At 41.8% G+C, this 17,530-nt stretch overlaps 1 protein-coding gene across 1 annotated transcript in view; it reads left to right on the forward strand.

Moving 5' to 3' along the window:
- RASGRP3 (RAS guanyl releasing protein 3) overlaps positions 1-17,530 on the forward strand; it is an 87,570-nt gene that overhangs the window by 45,358 nt on the left and 24,682 nt on the right. Inside the window, exons 7-11 of the mRNA XM_025353659.1 lie at positions 366-513; positions 2,296-2,469; positions 2,849-2,965; positions 5,553-5,828; positions 12,868-12,945. Of these exons, the coding sequence (XP_025209444.1) occupies positions 366-513; positions 2,296-2,469; positions 2,849-2,965; positions 5,553-5,828; positions 12,868-12,945 (793 nt within the window). The remainder of the gene's footprint in view (positions 1-365; positions 514-2,295; positions 2,470-2,848; positions 2,966-5,552; positions 5,829-12,867; positions 12,946-17,530) is intronic.

The raw sequence follows: 17,530 nt of genomic DNA on the forward strand, positions 1-17,530 counted from the left end.
TGAGAATCACAGCTTCTAGTGGTTTCCATGTGCCTTAAATCACCATCTATATCCTGATAAACTCCCAAATTTATATACTAGCCCTGACCTTTCCTTTATGATCCAGACCTTGCTGGTCACAAAGAGACTAAGTAAGAGATTCTGGATGGATCAGTGCAAAACCTACTCTGTCTGGAAAAACAACTCCAAGTTTATGTTCTATTGGCAATTGGTCAGTGGTTTTCTCTTCAAATATGAAAGACAGGGCATGTATTTTGCACAAGCCCCTGGAAGCAAGCCAAGAGTTACAGAGTCAGTAGGTTAATAACTTCCATTGAGTGAAATGGGCTTTCAACACATTGACCGGACTCACTCTTCTTTTATAGTCCTTCCTATGACTGGATGAGAAGAGTCACACAGAGGAAAAAAGTATCCAAGAAGGGAAAAGCCTGTCTGCTGTTTGACCATCTGGAGCCCATTGAATTGGCTGAGCACCTCACTTTTCTGGAGCATAAATCTTTTAGAAGGATCTCAGTAAGAAACTTGACATTTATTCTTCCAAGGATAACAACCACGATGCCAACTTTCCCAAGAGCTGCATTTTCATACTCTGAAGTGTTGGCAGCTTCTATCACTGTGCTCTGCTGGAAAAGTGCCCTTAATTCACAGGAACAATCCCTTTTAACCAAAGATAAATATTATCCTGTCTTTATTTTATGGCTCAGGAGCTATATTTCTGTCGCTATTTTCAATGTCTCCTTTCATAGGATTAAAGCGTGATTTTTCTAAATAGTCAGTGGAGATTTAACCATTCAAGGTTGATTTAGCTCCATTGACTTCTCCCAAGTGAACATGTTTTGCTAGGCCCTTCGTTTTGGGGAAAAAATATTTAGTTAGGTTCGGATTTGTATAAATGGCTAATTATGGGTGTAGGTTGAAAACAGGAATTGTAGACTTTAAGGAGAATCTCAACATCAGGTTGTTTCTTTCCCAGAGATAGAGATCCTGAATTAAACTTTTCTTTCCTACTCATCTTGATGGAGCCTCATTCCTTCTCTAACTCCCCCTTTTCTTTCTCTGGTCTGTGATTTCTTAGCCTCCTGCTCTCTATCCTCCTGTTATGATAACATTTTCCACATTGGTTCACAATCAGCCAACCACTTTGCTTTGTCTCGCCAAGCTCTGGGGAAGTTGCGCCTCCTCCTTCTCCTTTTCCAAGGTGTCGGAGAATGAATTACATTATTGCTTGCAAAGAAGACTGTCTTGGTTAGAAGCATGAATTTCTGAAAGACTGATTCTTTCACTAAGTAATCCTACTTGGAGAGTACCTTAACGATTCCCCGCAGGCAGGCCATGGGAGGGAGTCCCCTGCACTGTTTATATGATAGAAAGCTCATATGTATTTTTTGACCTCCATGCTAACATTCTGAAAATGTGTTTGTCTTGCTAAAGAGCAGCCTTACTTCAATTGATTTTTTTTCCCTCTGTCTTCTTTTTTCTTGAAACAACTTTACAACTGATGCTAATTTGAAATCATTATATTTGTGTTCATTTCCTCCTCTTCATTGTATACCATTGTATCTTTAACTTGCCTGACTGGAATCACCAACAGTGTGTTAAAAATGGAGATTCTTGGCCCAGCGCGCCTTTAATCCCAGCACTTTGGGAGGCCAAGGTGGGCGGATCATGAGGTCAAGATATCGAGACCATCCTGGCCAACATGGCAAAACCCCATCTCTACTAAAAATACAAAAAAATCTAGCCAGGCCTGGCGGCTTGCACCTGTAGTACCAGTTACTCAGGAGGCTGAGGCAGGAGAATCGCTTGAACCCGGGAGGCGGAGATTGCAGTCAGCCAAGATCGCGCCACTGTACTCCAGCCTGGCAACAGAGCGAGACTCGGTCTAAAAAAAAAAAAAAAAAAGGGAGATTCTTTGGTTTTTCTTCTGAAGATAGTGATCGTTTACACCTAGGGTGTTCCCAGGAACCAACATTTTACCAAGTGCCACAGGTGGATCTTATGACCCAGTAAATTTTGAACTCATTGGAATACCACTTTGAATCTTGCCTCTTTCTCCTCCCACCAAAGCTGTGATGTGTAGTAGTGGGTGTCTGTGCATGGGGTGAGTAGTGGGGTTTGAAAAACAGCAAAATAATATTTTAAAGACACATGTATATTCAAACTTTTAGGATGCCATTGTAAATGTGAAATAAAAGAAATTATTCTGTTATGAAACAATATCTTACCTCTTCTATATAATATTCTAATTTCTGATTTTACATTATAATTCAGAATCTCTGAATCTTCCTTTCCTAGTTCACTGATTACCAAAGCTATGTCATCCATGGCTGCCTGGAGAATAATCCAACTTTGGAAAGATCGATAGCTTTATTTAATGGAATCTCTAAGTGGGTCCAATTGATGGTTCTTAGCAAACCAACCCCCCAGCAAAGGGCAGAAGTCATCACAAAGTTTATCAATGTTGCAAAGGTATGTCTTGTAATCAGACTGGGTTCTTGAGTTCTAGATGTTCATTCACTCTGTTGAGAAAAGTCCTTGAAGAAATGTGGTGTTCACAGTATAAGAGCACTGGACAACTAAACTACTTGCTGATGTCTAATGAACAAATCGTATTTTTGCCATGCAAGAAGATTGCTTTCAAAAAGCAATGCTTAGAAGCATTTAACGTAGCTATTTTTCTGTGAAGTAATAGATATATTTCTCTGATTCTATTTGTGCTTCATTTTAAATTGATGTAATTTTTTCATTAGCTTCTTGTTATTAAAATTGTGCATAAATGTACTTGTAATTCAGAAAGTTTAGACTAATTTAAAAATCCTTAAAAAGCATTGATGCATTTTTATTGCAGAAGCTCCTTCAGCTCAAAAATTTTAACACCCTGATGGCAGTGGTGGGAGGCCTCAGTCATAGTTCCATTTCACGCCTCAAAGAGACACATTCTCATCTTTCTTCAGAAGTTACAAAGGTACAGTAGATTTGATCCTAGTTAAAAGTAAAAAAAATGCATTTGTAAATTGTTCAGATTTAGTATACGCCTAACAAATGTCACTCAGAGGGGGGAAGTTTTCCTCTTAAACCAGTGGTAGTTTATACATGGGGACAAAGTAGAAAGGGAATAACCACACCAGCTGAGTTCACCTGGAAAAACAGGTTGGAGGTGGTGGTAAGTGTCCCAGGAAGAATGCTTTGAATATCATTAACATATTGTAGTGGTGGCCAGGCGTGGTGGCTCACTCCTGTAATCCCAGCACTTTGGGAGGCCGAGGTGGGTGGATCACAAGGTCAGGAGATCGAGACCATCCTGGCTAACATAGTGAAACCCCATCTCTACTAAAAATACAAAAAAATTAGCTGGGCGAGGTGGCGGGCACCTGTAGTCCCAGCTCCTCGGGAGGCTGAGGCAGGAGAAAGGCGTGAACCTGCGGGGCGGAGCTTGCAGTGAGCTGAGATCACACGACTGCACTCCAGCCTGGGCAACAGAGGGAGACTCTGTCTCAAAAAAAACAAAAAACAAAACAAAACAAAAAAAACCCAACATATTCAACAGGTATCTGTTTGGTCCTACTATGTGATAGGCACTGTGATACACAAAGTAAATAAGACAGAAATAGTTCCTACCCTACCTCCTAAAATAAAGTCATTGAATGACTACTTTATTCATAACACTGTGTTGGGCACATCAAAAGATAGAAAAGGGAAGACATAGGCCTTGTATACAAATCCTCAGATTTAGAACTGAATTGTCATGAAAAAAAATATGTGTATATATATATAAAAAACAGTGATCATTTTCCAAACTGCGCTTTCTGCTGTATTTATTTTTATGACATGATAGTTCTCTTTTTCTTCTTGAGCAAACAGGAGCATTTCATCCTTATGAAAAGATTGTCACGTAAGAGTGCACTTTGTTATTTCAATATGGACACTTTTAGCTGTGAGTTTAAAAGAAAAAGAAAAAAACTTCTACAGCAATTAAACAATCAGGAAATGTATTGTCCATCAGGCGTGGTGGCACACACCTGCAATCTCAGTACTTTGGGAGGTGGAGGTGGGAGGATTGCTTGAGGCCAGGAGTTTGACATCAGCCTGGGTAACATAACTAGATCCTGTCTCTACAAAAAAAAAAAAAAATTAGCCAGGTGTGGCAGTGTGTGCCTGTAGTCCCAGCTATCTGGGAGGCTGAGGTGGAATGATCGTTTGAGCCCAGGAGTTTGAGGCTGCAGTGAGCCAGGATCATACCACTGCACTCCACCCTGGGGGACATACCTGGAAGTCCAGAGACAGAGCAGGCATGGTCTGATCAGACCTCTGACTCAGGGTCTCTGCCTGCCTCTGAGTATTTGAGAGTTTTGTTTTTTTGTTTGTTTCATCAAACTGGTTTTTCTCCTAATTGGGCTGTCTGTAGCAACCGAAAAATTATGTTCCCTTGTTCATGAGAGCTGAAGATAGGGAAGACTTCTCACTTCAACTCTTCACGCATAGAATTAAAGACCTTTTGAGCCAACTCAGGTCTTAAGCCCATCCCTGGACCAATAACAGTTGCCAGAGGAATACGACGTACTGATTGGCTTAACCCTGAGTTCCTGAACTGGTCACAAACTAGAGGGATGCAATTACTCTGATGATAAATCAGAACCCATTCTTGGTCCTGGAAATGGAAACAGCTCTGTCTGAGTCACAAGGGCTGCTTTGGGAGAGAGTAGACTAATTAAAATCGGGGTCTACTAGAAAGACCATGCCTGGTTACTGTGAAGCAACTAACAATAACTTGTCCACATAAACAAGAGGAAGTAGTAAACGACAGAAGTACTGTTGTTTGACCTCAAACTCTGTACTCATTCCAAGTATAATGGAACGTATTAGGTAATAAGTATTTCATTTTCTTTTAGCTTTGTACCAAATCTCAAGTAAAAAGCAAAAACAAATTTTAAATGTTGTGAAGAATAAGAATCTGATAGAAGCTTATAGAGGCTTGGAGAACTACCAGTGTATCTTTTAAAATTATTTATTGGAACTTCTCTTACTTATAGAGAAAGAAACCGAGGCCCAAAGAAGTGAAGTGACTTGTTCAAGGTCACCCTTCTAGTTAGGCAGAATATAGAACCACAGCTATCTCATAACGCATTGCAACTTTCCCTACCCCACAGTGTCCCAGATTAACCTCAAGTAATATCTGGAATGCAACTTTCTTGGAACAACTAAAAAATTTTAATATTCGACATGCTTGAATTTGTGGACAGTAATATTTTCATAAATTCCCAAACACTTAAGAATACATGATGCCATTTAATATCCCAACATCTCTAGTAGGTAGGCAGACATGTAGGCTATTTCCGTTTTATAGCAAAATGGAACCGGCTGCTCAATGCGTAGCCAGGCCTAGTACGTTTTCTAACTTTCTTTTTCCTGATTAATATTTCCCTGTAGCAACATTGGTGCAAGTGATACTTTTCTCAGTAGCTGAGGAATTTCCTAGCCACACATTGCAGGGCCTGGGGGTGTGCAGAAGGGAAAAAGCTGTTTGAAAATTCTACTTTTCCATCTGTTCCCAGAACTGGAATGAAATGACAGAGTTGGTCTCCTCCAATGGTAATTACTGCAATTACCGCAAGGCCTTTGCCGACTGTGATGGCTTCAAAATCCCCATCCTTGGAGTACACTTGAAAGACTTGATAGCAGTCCATGTCATTTTCCCAGACTGGACGGAGGAGAACAAAGTGAACATTGTGAAAATGCACCAGCTCTCCGTTACCCTGAGTGAACTAGTCTCCCTGCAGAATGCCTCTCACCACCTAGAACCCAACATGGATTTGATCAACCTGCTCACGGTGAGTTCCAAGGAGCCAAGTTTGGGCTCTGTAACTCTTCTGCACCTTTCTTTCCAGGAGACATAGGAAGATGTGTGCCAGCAATTCATTCTGGAGGAAAATTGGTTTCAGAGTCAATAGATAAGAGGAAATCTCATAGGACAAGGGAAAAGGAACCCTGATTAGTATTTTCCATAACCAGCAAATCTTGGGACAAAGAAATCTACCTTTGTTCAGAGGGGCCCAGTCTCTGCCGTATGACTCCACTTCTGGAGTTTTTAGAGAAGCTCCTCCAGACTCTGTCTCAGCCCTCGCTCTCCTTCACATTCGTCCAACTCATCACATCCTTCTATATGTCCTCCGGTCATCCGCTCCTCTTTATCCTCACTGCACTGCTTTAGCTGAAGCCTGGAGTAATGCAAGGACCTTCTCTGTGATCCCCCTCTTCCCATTGCGAACCTCCCAAACCTCCAGGATGTAGTTTACAGACTGGCATTCAAGGTTCTTGAAGACTCAGTCTCCAACCGTCAGCCCAGCCTTCTTTGCCATCACCCTCTCCCACATTTTACCAGCCTTTGAGAAATACTGAACTTCTTGTACTTTGCACTCCATGAAGTGCTGCCTTCTGCTTTCTGGCCTTTGCACTTTCTGGGAGAATCCTATCCCTACCCATCCATATGGCGAGTTCAAATTCAAAAGCCTGTCTTTCTGGAGCATTCTCTCTCCCCCTCCAAAGCAGTCATGCATCTGTCACATGTCACCCTGGCACTTTCTATTTTCCTTAACTATAGGAGGAGTCACTCTGAATTCAATTTTTTTCTGTTTACCTGCCTTACATATCATATCCCTCGCACCTCTCACAGTTCCTGGCATATTTAGGAACTCAATAAATGAACTGCATGCTGTATTTAGGAGTGATGTGGCTTAGGAAAAGAAGTTCACCTACCACTCATACTTTTTTGGCATTTGTGGCACACATGTTTAGCTGGTCTCCGCATCCTAGAACTTCTAGACGCAACAGGTGTATAGAAGAGAACATTTCCCACTGGCTGCTGCTTTGTGGGAAGAAGAGGCATAACAAAATTCACTCGCCCTTCCTTAAACAAAAGTAAAGGTACAACTTCCCTGTTTGGGTTTATAACACTGTAGCATCTGAAACTCAGCTGCAATACTGAATTAACTGTTTTCCTTGTATGGCTGTGGAAAATGAAACCAATAACTCCTCTTAATTTCTGAGAGCCTAAATCCCCTAGGTCTGCTGCATTGGCATAGTAGTGTGGTTTCTCGCCCTTCTCACAAACTGTTCCTAGAGCATGTAATTGTTTACCAAAGAATAAACCCCTAAGCGTAGGCAATAATGCTAGCTATGCGCTTCAAATAAAGCAGAAGTGGCCAACACACAGAAACACGGCTCTCTTAAAGATGAGTTTTTGTGACAAATAGTAAATATGCAGACTTTCTCTACTGGGGGCAGGGAACACAACTCACAATAATTCAAGCACCTGCATTTATTTATTTATTTATTTATTTATTTATTTATTTATTATGATTATACTTTAAGTTCTAGGGTACATGTGTACAACGTGCAGGTTTGTTACATATGTATACATGTGCGATGTTGGTGTGCTGCACCCATTAACTTGTCATTTACATTAGATATATCTCCTAATGCTATCTTTCCTCCCTCCCCACTCCCCACAATAGGCCCCAGTGTGTGATGTTCCCCTTCCTGTGTCCAAGTGATCTCATTATTTAATTCCCACCTATGAGTGAGAACATGCGGTGTTTGGTTTTCTGTTCTTGCGATAGTTTGCTGAGAATGATGGTTTCCAGCTTCATCCATGTCCCTACAAAGGACAGAACTCATCCTTTTTTATGGCTGCATAGTATTCCATGGTGTATATGAAGCACCTGCATTTATTAATGATTTGCCATGTAAATATGTTTCCATGAATGAGTGACCAGAGTTGCAGCCCCAATCAGACTGCAGACCCACAGCTGCAGGTGATGTCTGCAGACCCGTCTCCGTGTGGAGCCTAGGCTTCCAGTGTCTGTGTCCAAGCTGTCCACGATGTCAAGCATAACTTCAGAGAGCAGGTGCCTACCCTTGGGCAATTTCTCATAGAGACAAAAGATAATAATGGGGTAGAGAAATTAATTTGAGTTATAAATGAAACAAGCAACATTACGACAAAGAGATATTTAGAGAAATATTGAAGGATTTTCAATAAAACTTCAGGAGTACAAATGAAAAAAATCTGAACTCTAGAAATAAAGGCTAAGAAAAAAATTCCTTTTTGCTGGGGAGGAATCTTTCTCTCTCTCTCTCATATTGAAGGAAAACTTAGAAGCCATCAAGCGCCGTATTTAGTAAATGCAGTGTTGGGCAGCATAGTGTAGTGGCAGAATCCTAGGTGGGAGACCTTGCTTTCAGCCTTCCCTCTGCAGTTGCTTGGCTTTTTCTCCTTGCTAAGAGCCTTGTCTTTGGCTTTTTTAAAATAAGTGTTTTATGCTCATTTGTGAGGTCTCTTCCAGCTCTAAACTTCTAGGATTCTAGATGTGAGAACCAGTGGAGTCTTGAGAATAAGGAACCAAGAGTCAACTTGATTCTGTAGTACCAGCCTGATAGCTCATCACGATAGCACAATCCTGTGTATGAGTCACCAAACTTCAAGCCGAGATCCTTTCTCTCCCCACACAGCCAAGAAGAAAGTTTAGTGCATAGCAGCATACATTCATTCTTCCTGACTCCTGAGGAGTTAATCTCCTCAACATGAGGACCGAGGAGGCTTCTATCTTGTGGTCACTAGAGCACAGTGGCCGTTTTATGAAACACACACATATGTGGATTAGAATCATATGGCTGACCACAGCTGCCCCAATGCGTGTGAAGGCGTCCACATGCCAGCATCGGAAGGGGTGATTCATTTTGCCCCAGGACTCTAAATTTTCACCTGAAGTGATTGTTTTCATCTAAATATGGCCCCAGCTGAGGTCGCCTGTATATGATGGACAGCCCTGGAGGACAGAAAAAGAGAAGCCTTAAGTTCATCAACAATTATGAAATGCCTACTCTGTGTGGTAGGCTGTAGGGCAGTGCTTTAACTTTCTGTAATAGTTGATTACAATTTTCACAGCACTTTTCACATACATTTCCTCAGTAAATTCTCACACACACCCTGCAATGCAGCCTGGGCAGGGCTGCGAATGTAACATCACCCCTGCCCCGTCCTTTTTTTTTTTTTTTTTAAACAAAAGAAGAAACTGAGATTTACAAAGGACAGGGAGTAACCTTCTGCATCGCAGCCTGGGCCAGGTTCCCCTCAAATGGACATTTGCTCTCTCATGTGGGCACATTGCTGACATCTAATTTATTTCACATCTGTAAAAATTAATTAATACCGTTCTCTCCCCCTCTTCATGATGTGCAGTAAAGGAAGTAATTATAGGACAAAATCTATGAGGGTAGGAACTTTGTTTGTCATTTTTATCATTGTATCCTTGGCCCCTTGAATACGGCACCAGGCATGTTGAGGGAAGGAGGACCACGCCACCAAACTGTTGGGATTCGTATTGTTCCTCTTTTCAGGGAATATCTGAAGAGGACGTTTCCCTTACATCCCCATTCACGTAACCAGGAGTTTTACAAGCTGATGCTTCTGTTGCATGGGGTATGAAATAGTCTGAATCTTTTCATGGTATTTTTAGCCCTATCAGTTACTTTTTACCATTTTGAGTACATGCAAATAACTGGAAAGCCCCTGTATTTTTAATTTTAGTCTCATTTTTAAAAAAGAAGAAGAAGAATAAGAAGAGTTTCAAAAATGGTGAGTAGAGGCAGTCTGACGTCCAGGTGTGTTTTATTTTATGATAAACAGTCAAGCCAATGTAGATCCTACTGAAGACTGAATCTGCAACCAGCTTTGCTGAAAGGATAGGTTGGTAAATGCAACAACTTGAAACAGTGGATCAGAACATTTGTCAGAAAAAAACAGCCAGGCTCAAAATATGTTTGACAAAAGCAAATGTTCTTGAAATTCCATTGATGAGCAGCCCATATTATAAAAAAGGTGTGTAGAAAGTAGAACAGATCACTCTTTGGGCAGGGTCCGTAAAGCCCGGAGGAGATCTGAGAGAGGAAGTAGAATCATGGCTGGGAAAGAAGAGATGCTAGGAGTAACCCCAAGTGGCAGCTTTACATTCATGGATAAGCACAGTGGCATTTGACTCGTGCATTGACTGGAAGCCAAACCCTGCATTTGTGACCTTCTAAACAAACTTTAGTCAGACACCCATTAGCTCATTTAATCTTCACCATAGTTCTTGGAGGCAGCTATTATTTATGATTCCCATTTCACAGATCAGGAGACTGAGACTCAAGAAGGTTAATTGCCTGCCCAGGCTCACACTACTAATAAGCAGAGAGCAAGTATTTGGAGACTACCAAAACATTTCCATTGCTGGGCCAGTTATCCATTTGACACATGGAAATACCCAAGGATGTTCTGTTTCTCTTGAAAGAGCATCTCCCCGCCTTAGTGTGTGGCTAATTTGGATTCTTGGTTGGCAGTGGTAGTGCTGCTGTCATCTCCTCTCCAGCAGATGCTGGTGCCAGTGATCACAGGACTTGGAAGCTGAGTCAGGAGGAAGGGAACATGCTCCTCCAAGTCTGCACTAACTCCTGATAACAAGGAATTCAGAAGGAAGGAGTCACTCGGTTTTCTCTCTTTATGTAACCTTCACAATGTGAGGCTGCAAGCTGGGACAGGGGATACAGAGGTGCAAAAGACAGATGTGCTGCCCATTTTCATGAGACTGAGAGCCTGGTGCAGTTGTCTGTTGTGGGAATTACAAAATAGTAGACAACTGCCCACGGCTGATGTATTTTATTTGGTCCATATGGAATCATAAAATTTTGTTGTTAGTTAGTTCCCAGTGTTTAAAAATTGGGATAGTTTATCTAAAACTCCAGATTTCTGGCTTCTCTGAACAAATCAGAAGATTTGGCAACTCAAGGTCCAATGTTAGGCTGACAGCAATTTGTCATTGCTGAGTAGCGATGTTCATCACAAACCACACCTCTCCCTGTGACTTCCCTAACGGAGAGCGGTGTCGGGTCCCATTTATCATCATAATTTTTTTTTAAATTGTGGCGCTAAGAGGAAAGATCCTTAAATAAATTACATCTGCAAAGACTGTTTTCCAAATAAGACGTTGTGGTACCAGTGTCTCTATCAAAATGTACCTTTCACACATCCTACTCGACTCTTTTATATAATGGAATGGCTCCCAAAGGCATTTGTTTGTGACATGTCGAGGTTTCCTTTCCTGTAACAAGGCAGAGCCCGGGAGGTAGGAGTGATTGCTGTTCAGGGGAAGGTGAATACAATGTCTCTTTTTTGTAAGCAGGATTGTCATGATCTTGACATGATACTGGGGAAATTTCACAGTTAAATCAGTTTTATTTTGTTTAGAAAAAAAACTTCGTGACAAAGTGCAGGTAAAAGAAACGTGACCTGATTATGAAGTCCTTAATTTAAATGTTACATTCAAGCAGCTGCTAGAAGAGTGACTATAACAGTCCCTGGCACATAGTAGATTACTGATAAATATTTGTTGAGTGAATGATTTGAAAATGAAATTTTATGATGCCAACTTCTTTTTTAAAGGAAATAGAACAGGAAAAGGAATCTTTGGAAACATTTTCACCTCTGAGTTTTCTCTGGCTTCCTCCTTCTTTCTTTTCCCCCTCACTCCACTCTCATACACACATTAGATAAAATATGTTAAAGAACATTTTTCATTCCTACATGGTCAAAGAAGGGAACCAGCACTGGTTATGTTCATGGCCGGGGAAGTGATGTGATCCATGGAGTGTTCTATTTAAAGGAGTAGGTGGGAATTGTTCAGGCTTATTTTAACCTCATGACTTCTGTTTTAGGTGAGTGAGAACGTGCATTGTAGGGCTTTACAGAGTTTATCCACGTTCTCCAATCTGGATCTGTGTTGTCCTTGCCTACAATGATCTTCCTCTCTCTTTTGTCTAGATTCCGTCCCAGTCCTCCTGGTTAAGTCCCAGTTCACAAGGACCTCCATGAATCCATCCTGATCATTTCCATCTCCAGTGGCCCCTATGCATAATAATAATATAACAAATAGCAAATACGATAATAACACAGTAACATTAACACTACAAAATAACACTTCTTGAGATTTTACTGTGTACCAGGTCCTGTGTGAAATACTTTACATGTGTTATTTCATTTTTCGTCTTGATACAAATCCAACTCAGTAGGGACTTTTATGATCATTTCCATTTTCCAGATGTGGTAACTGAGTGTCAGAGAGGAAATTACTTGCTAAAGGTTACACAGCTAGCCAGTGGCAGGCTCCATGCTTGAACCCAGCCCTGCCTGACTACACAGCCTCTGCCCTCGTGTATTTACTATGCTGCCTCCCTGATTTCTGACCGGTTCCTGGAGCACTTAAAGTGGAGCAACTACTTCACACTCAGCATGTGCTGCCTTTTATTGCTATGAACACACCTTTTTAGGTTCAGGCCCTATTTATTCAAATAAATTATCAGGCGCTTGAGGGCAAGGAATGATTTTATATCAGCTTGCCTCACTAGGACTTAGCACAACGCTCTCAAATAATAGGAGCCTAGTTAACTGCTCCTTTATTTCCACAGTTCTTTAATCAAACCTCAAAGGCAGCATTTATTATATTTACAAGTCTTATTGTTTGCATCTGTCCCCGCTTCCAGCCTGGAAACATCAGGTAGCCCTCATCTGTGACTCAGCACCTGGGAGCTGCTCAGTAAATATTGCTGAGGAATTGAGTTGATGGTTCTCGTCCATACTGATGATTAACCAGGATTAACGTTTTCTCTTTTAAAGTTCATTTTCCATCTCTGCATGCCGTCTTTTTATTGTTCTGCATTTACTCAAATTCCTGTATTAGACAGTGAACTTAAAATTCAACCTGAACAAAAATTCAGCAACGTAAATAAATAAATAAATGTAATCCAACATATTTATCTGTTTTAATTTTGTTGTAGCTTTCCCTTGACCTCTATCACACTGAAGATGATATTTACAAACTGTCACTGGTGCTGGAGCCTAGAAATTCTAAATCGGTAGGTATTATTTTCTCTCTAAGGATCAGTGCCACTCACTATTTTTTGTCATTTATAGTAATTGGCTATTACAATGTTGCTTTATGTTCTAAAATGGAAGAATTTTAAAAATTGGTATTTTTTTTTTTTTTTTTTTTTTTTTTTTGGGGTTTTTTTTTCCCTTTTTACCTGGGTTGGAATGCAATGGTGCAATCTCGGCTCACTGAAACCTCCGTCTCCTGGGTTCACGCGATTCTCCTGCTTCAGCCTGCCGAGTAGCTAGGATTACAGGCACACACTGCCATGCCTGGCAATTTTTAAAATTTTTTTATTTTTAGTAGAGACGGAGTTTCACTGTTGGCCCAGGCTGGTCTCGAACTCCTGACTTCGTGATCCGCCCGCTGTGGCCTCCCAAAGTGCTAGGATCACAGGCGTGAGCGACCGCGCCCGGCCATTATTCATTCCCATTTTATCAATGGGACAGCTTAGCCCTGACAGTTTGAGAATTATGTCTTCATACCAGAGGCTAATAAAGAGGAAGAACATCATTCTCATTACTCTGTTTTATAATTGATCTTCTATTTGTTGTGTTCCTGCTAAGAACTCAATACACCTAGGACCAAAAAGAAAGGAAAAGAATAATAACTCATCTTAATGTTAAAGATCATTTAGACTGTTTCAAGCTTTAAAAAAGCTCCATTCAACATAAAATTAGATTTAAAAATTTAAATATCTTGATCGTAATTTACGAATTTCTCTACTAACCATTGATTCAACTCAGAATTTGGATGTCACATTGGATAGTGTCTCACTTAGTAGATGGCAAACTCTTAGTAAATAAACTATATAATGAGATTGAAGAAATTGCATTATTGAATATATACCACTCATTGGTTTTAGTGGATGGATTATATTTTAGCTATGATTTGCACTAATACAAAATGTCTGGATGAGTTTAAAATTTATAATGAGGTTAGCCGGGCACGGTGCTCACGCCTGCAATCCCAGCACTTTGGGAGGCCAAGGCAGGCGGATCCTAAGGTCAGAAGATTGAGACCATCCTGGCTAACATGGTGAAACCCTGTCTCTACTAAAAATACCAAAAATTAGCCGGGCGTGCTGGTGGGTGCCTGTAGTCCCAGCTACTTGGGAGGCTGAGGCAGGAGAATGGCGTGAACCTGGGAGGTAGAGTTTGCAGTGAACCGAGATGGCGCCACTGCACTCCAGCCTGGGCTACAGAGTGAGACTCTGTCTCAAAAAAACCCAAACCAAACCAAAACAAAACAGAAACATTTATAGTGAGGTTAAGGCTTGCATGTTGAAGATAAAATGCCTATGCTTGCTTCTTATAATCACATCTTGAGATCAGTTCTCTTATAAAGATCTCATCCTTACCAGCTGAACTCTATAACATAGTCACTATGCCCCCTAGGTTTATTAATACCTGCTGTGATTCTGAACCATCAGACCGAAGAGACAAAATGGCAGTGAGAGCCGTTCTCTGGCCCCGGCAGGACATGCACTTGAGTCTGAGTCAGTTGAGCTGGTAGCATCTGTTCTTAAAATAGTGCATGTGGTTCCATGAGCATGTTCTCCTTCCTGCCAGTCTCAGGAGGCTCGTCTCCTGGAAATACTGCAGAACAGAGCCATGCGGGATGATATGGCACATGCAACGGTAGGAGTGAGGACCCAGACTCTTTAAAGCTAGCAAGACTAAGGAAGCTAGCAAGAAAGCCAAAGCTTTTGAAAACCAAAAAGGAATTTGTAAGCCCCTCCCTAATTCTGTAGTTTTGTCATGATGAACCTGGCCACGGTGTGTTAAGGCCTGTTGTATGTGTGCATATAGAATTTCCACCTCTTGGCGCCAATTAGGCACCAGAATTGCTTCCAGCTGTTGAATGCCTGGCAGGGCATCATACACAGTTTATCTTATTAACTCTGTTAAGAAAACTAGGTCTGGGCCAGGAGCAGTGGCTCATGCCTGTAATCCCAGCACTTTGGGAGGCCGAGGCAGGCAGATCACTTGAGGTCAGGAGTTTGAGACCAGCCTGGCCAACAGGGTGAACCTTGTCTCTACTAAAAATACAAAAAGTAGCCGGGCCTGCTGGCACATGTCTGTAGTTCCAGCTACTTAGGAGGCGGAGGCAGGAGGATCACTGGAACCCAGGAGGCAGAGGTTGCATTGAGCTGAGATCATGCCACTGCACTCCAGGCTGGGCAACAGAGCAAGACTCCATCTCAGAGGGAGGGAGGAAAGAAAGAAAGAAAGAGAGAAAGAGAGAGAGAGAGAGAAAGAGAGAAAGAGAGAGAGAGAGAAAGAGAGAAAGAGAGAGAGAGAGAGGGAGGGAGGGAGGGAGGGAGGGAGGAAGGAAGGAAGGAAGGAAGGAAGGAAGGAAGGAAGGAAGGAAGGAAGGAAACTAGGTCTGGTGAGAGTAGGTATCTCACTCGGATCAAACAGCTGCTAAGTTGGAGAGCTGGGATTCAGTGTCAGGCCTGTCTTCCATCCTAGTTCTGCTTCTACCATCCCTTATCTCAGGAACAGCATAGGAATGGCCATTTTAGCACACTTGTCTGCCTTGTGTGCCTTTAGTTTTACTTTAGTTTATTTTCAGGATCAATTTTTTCCAATTTTAGGAGATTTTTCCATCAAACATACAAAAGTCTTTTTATTTGTTGTAAGAGCAAAAGCTTTCAAAAGTCCCTTCCTAGTGCTAAAATCCTATGAATCTAAACACAAGACATTTCCCAGTCTTTCCGTCTCTTCTCTAAGTGGAGTGTCAGCCTATTTGACATGTCCTGATGAGATGGGAGAGTTCCCTGGATCCCTTCACTGAGACTTGTGACAGGGGTGTGGCCACATTCAAACCCCTTGCGGGAGGGGGAACATGCAGACAAGCGGGTGCCGCATGGGGGCCGGGGAGAGTGCTTTTGGGCTCTGGCCCCAAGACAGCATTTAGGGGTGTGTTACAGTTAATGCTCTTTTAGCAGTTGCTGTCCATGGATAGCTAAGTGGTAGCCAGCTCAGTGGAGAGTCAGGGTGACAGGCTTTTACACCCAACCTTCTTGGTACCTGGGTCCTTGTCTGGCATCCAAGAAGAATCAGGTCACACGGACTTGAAGGATGGTGAATGCAGAGGTTTTATTGAATGATAGAGGTGGCTCTTAGTAGGATGGGGAGCTGGAAAGGGCATGGAGCGGGAAAATAATTGTATTAGTGTTCTCTTAGAGGGACAGGACTAACAGGATATATATATATATATATATTCCTGTGGTGATCAGTAGTGGGATGGTGCCTATGAATAACCACTGCACTCCAGCCTGGGCAACATAGTGAGACCCTGTCTCTAAAATACACACACACACACACACACACACACACACACACACACGTATATATATCTACAAATGTATTTTTTTTTTTTGAAATGGAATCTTGCTCTGTCTCCAAGGCTGGAGTGCAGTGGCATAATCTCAGCTCACTGCAACTCCACCTCACTGGCTCAAGCAATTCTCCTGCCTCAGCCTCCCAAGTAGCTTGGACTGCAGGCACGTGCCACCATACCCAGCTAAGTTTTTTGTATCTTTAGTAGAGAGGGGGTTTCACCATGTTGGCCTGGGTGGTCTTGAACTCCTGACCTCAGGTGATCCACCTGCCTTTGCCTCCCAAAGTGCTGGGATTACAGGCATGAGCCACTGTGCCCAGCCTCTATAAATATAAATTAAAAAGAAAGGATAGAAAAAAAATAGATTTGCATGTGTGCACCAGCAAAAATGTTGACATTGTATGAAGCTTTCAGGAAGAGGATATAAAGTGAACACCAGTCTTGGCTGGTCTCCTAAAAGGATTGTGTTCTCTGCTTGTGTTGTCCAAGCATGTTATACATTATGCTACCATCTTCCTCACAGTTTTATGTGCAAATGTCTTGTGAGAATGCAGAAAAATCTGTGGAGAAAGCGAGTTCACCAAAGACGGCCAGAGAGACCTAATGATTGGCAGAACAGTCAGAAGCGCTTAAGTGTGTTGAGCAAGGTGCAGACGTGAGGACATAAACTTGGCCACCCACTGGTACCCATTTGCTGCATGCACCATAACTGATCACTAAGTATTAGAGAATTAGATAACTGGTGTTTTTATATCCTGTATTACACAAAAATCCATGATGGATTGTTATATACATAAGTTTTAGTGATATTTGGAGAACTTGGATAGGATTTTTGGACGGACTGGGAGTGCACTGCTTTTTCCCATTTAAAATAATAGAATTTAAGCTGGGTGTGGTGACTCACACCTGTAATCGCAGCACTTTGGGAGGCCAAGGCAGCTGGATCACCTGAGGTCAGGAGTTTGAGACCAGCCTGGCCAACATGGTGGAACCCCATCCCTAATAAAAATACAAAAATTAGCTGGGCTTGGTGGTGGATGCCTGTAATACCAGCTACTCAGGAGGCTGAGGCACAAGAATCGCTTGAACTTGGGAGGCAGAGATTTCAGTGAGCCGAGATCTTGCCACTGCACTCCGGCCTGGGTGACAGAGAGAGACTCTGTCTCAAAAAAACAAAAAAAAGTAAATAAAAAATAAAAATAAAATAATAGAATTTAAGTTGC

The sequence above is a fragment of the Theropithecus gelada genome, chromosome 13 (assembly GCF_003255815.1).
Source record: "Theropithecus gelada isolate Dixy chromosome 13, Tgel_1.0, whole genome shotgun sequence".
NCBI classification, from domain to species: domain Eukaryota; kingdom Metazoa; phylum Chordata; class Mammalia; order Primates; family Cercopithecidae; genus Theropithecus; species Theropithecus gelada.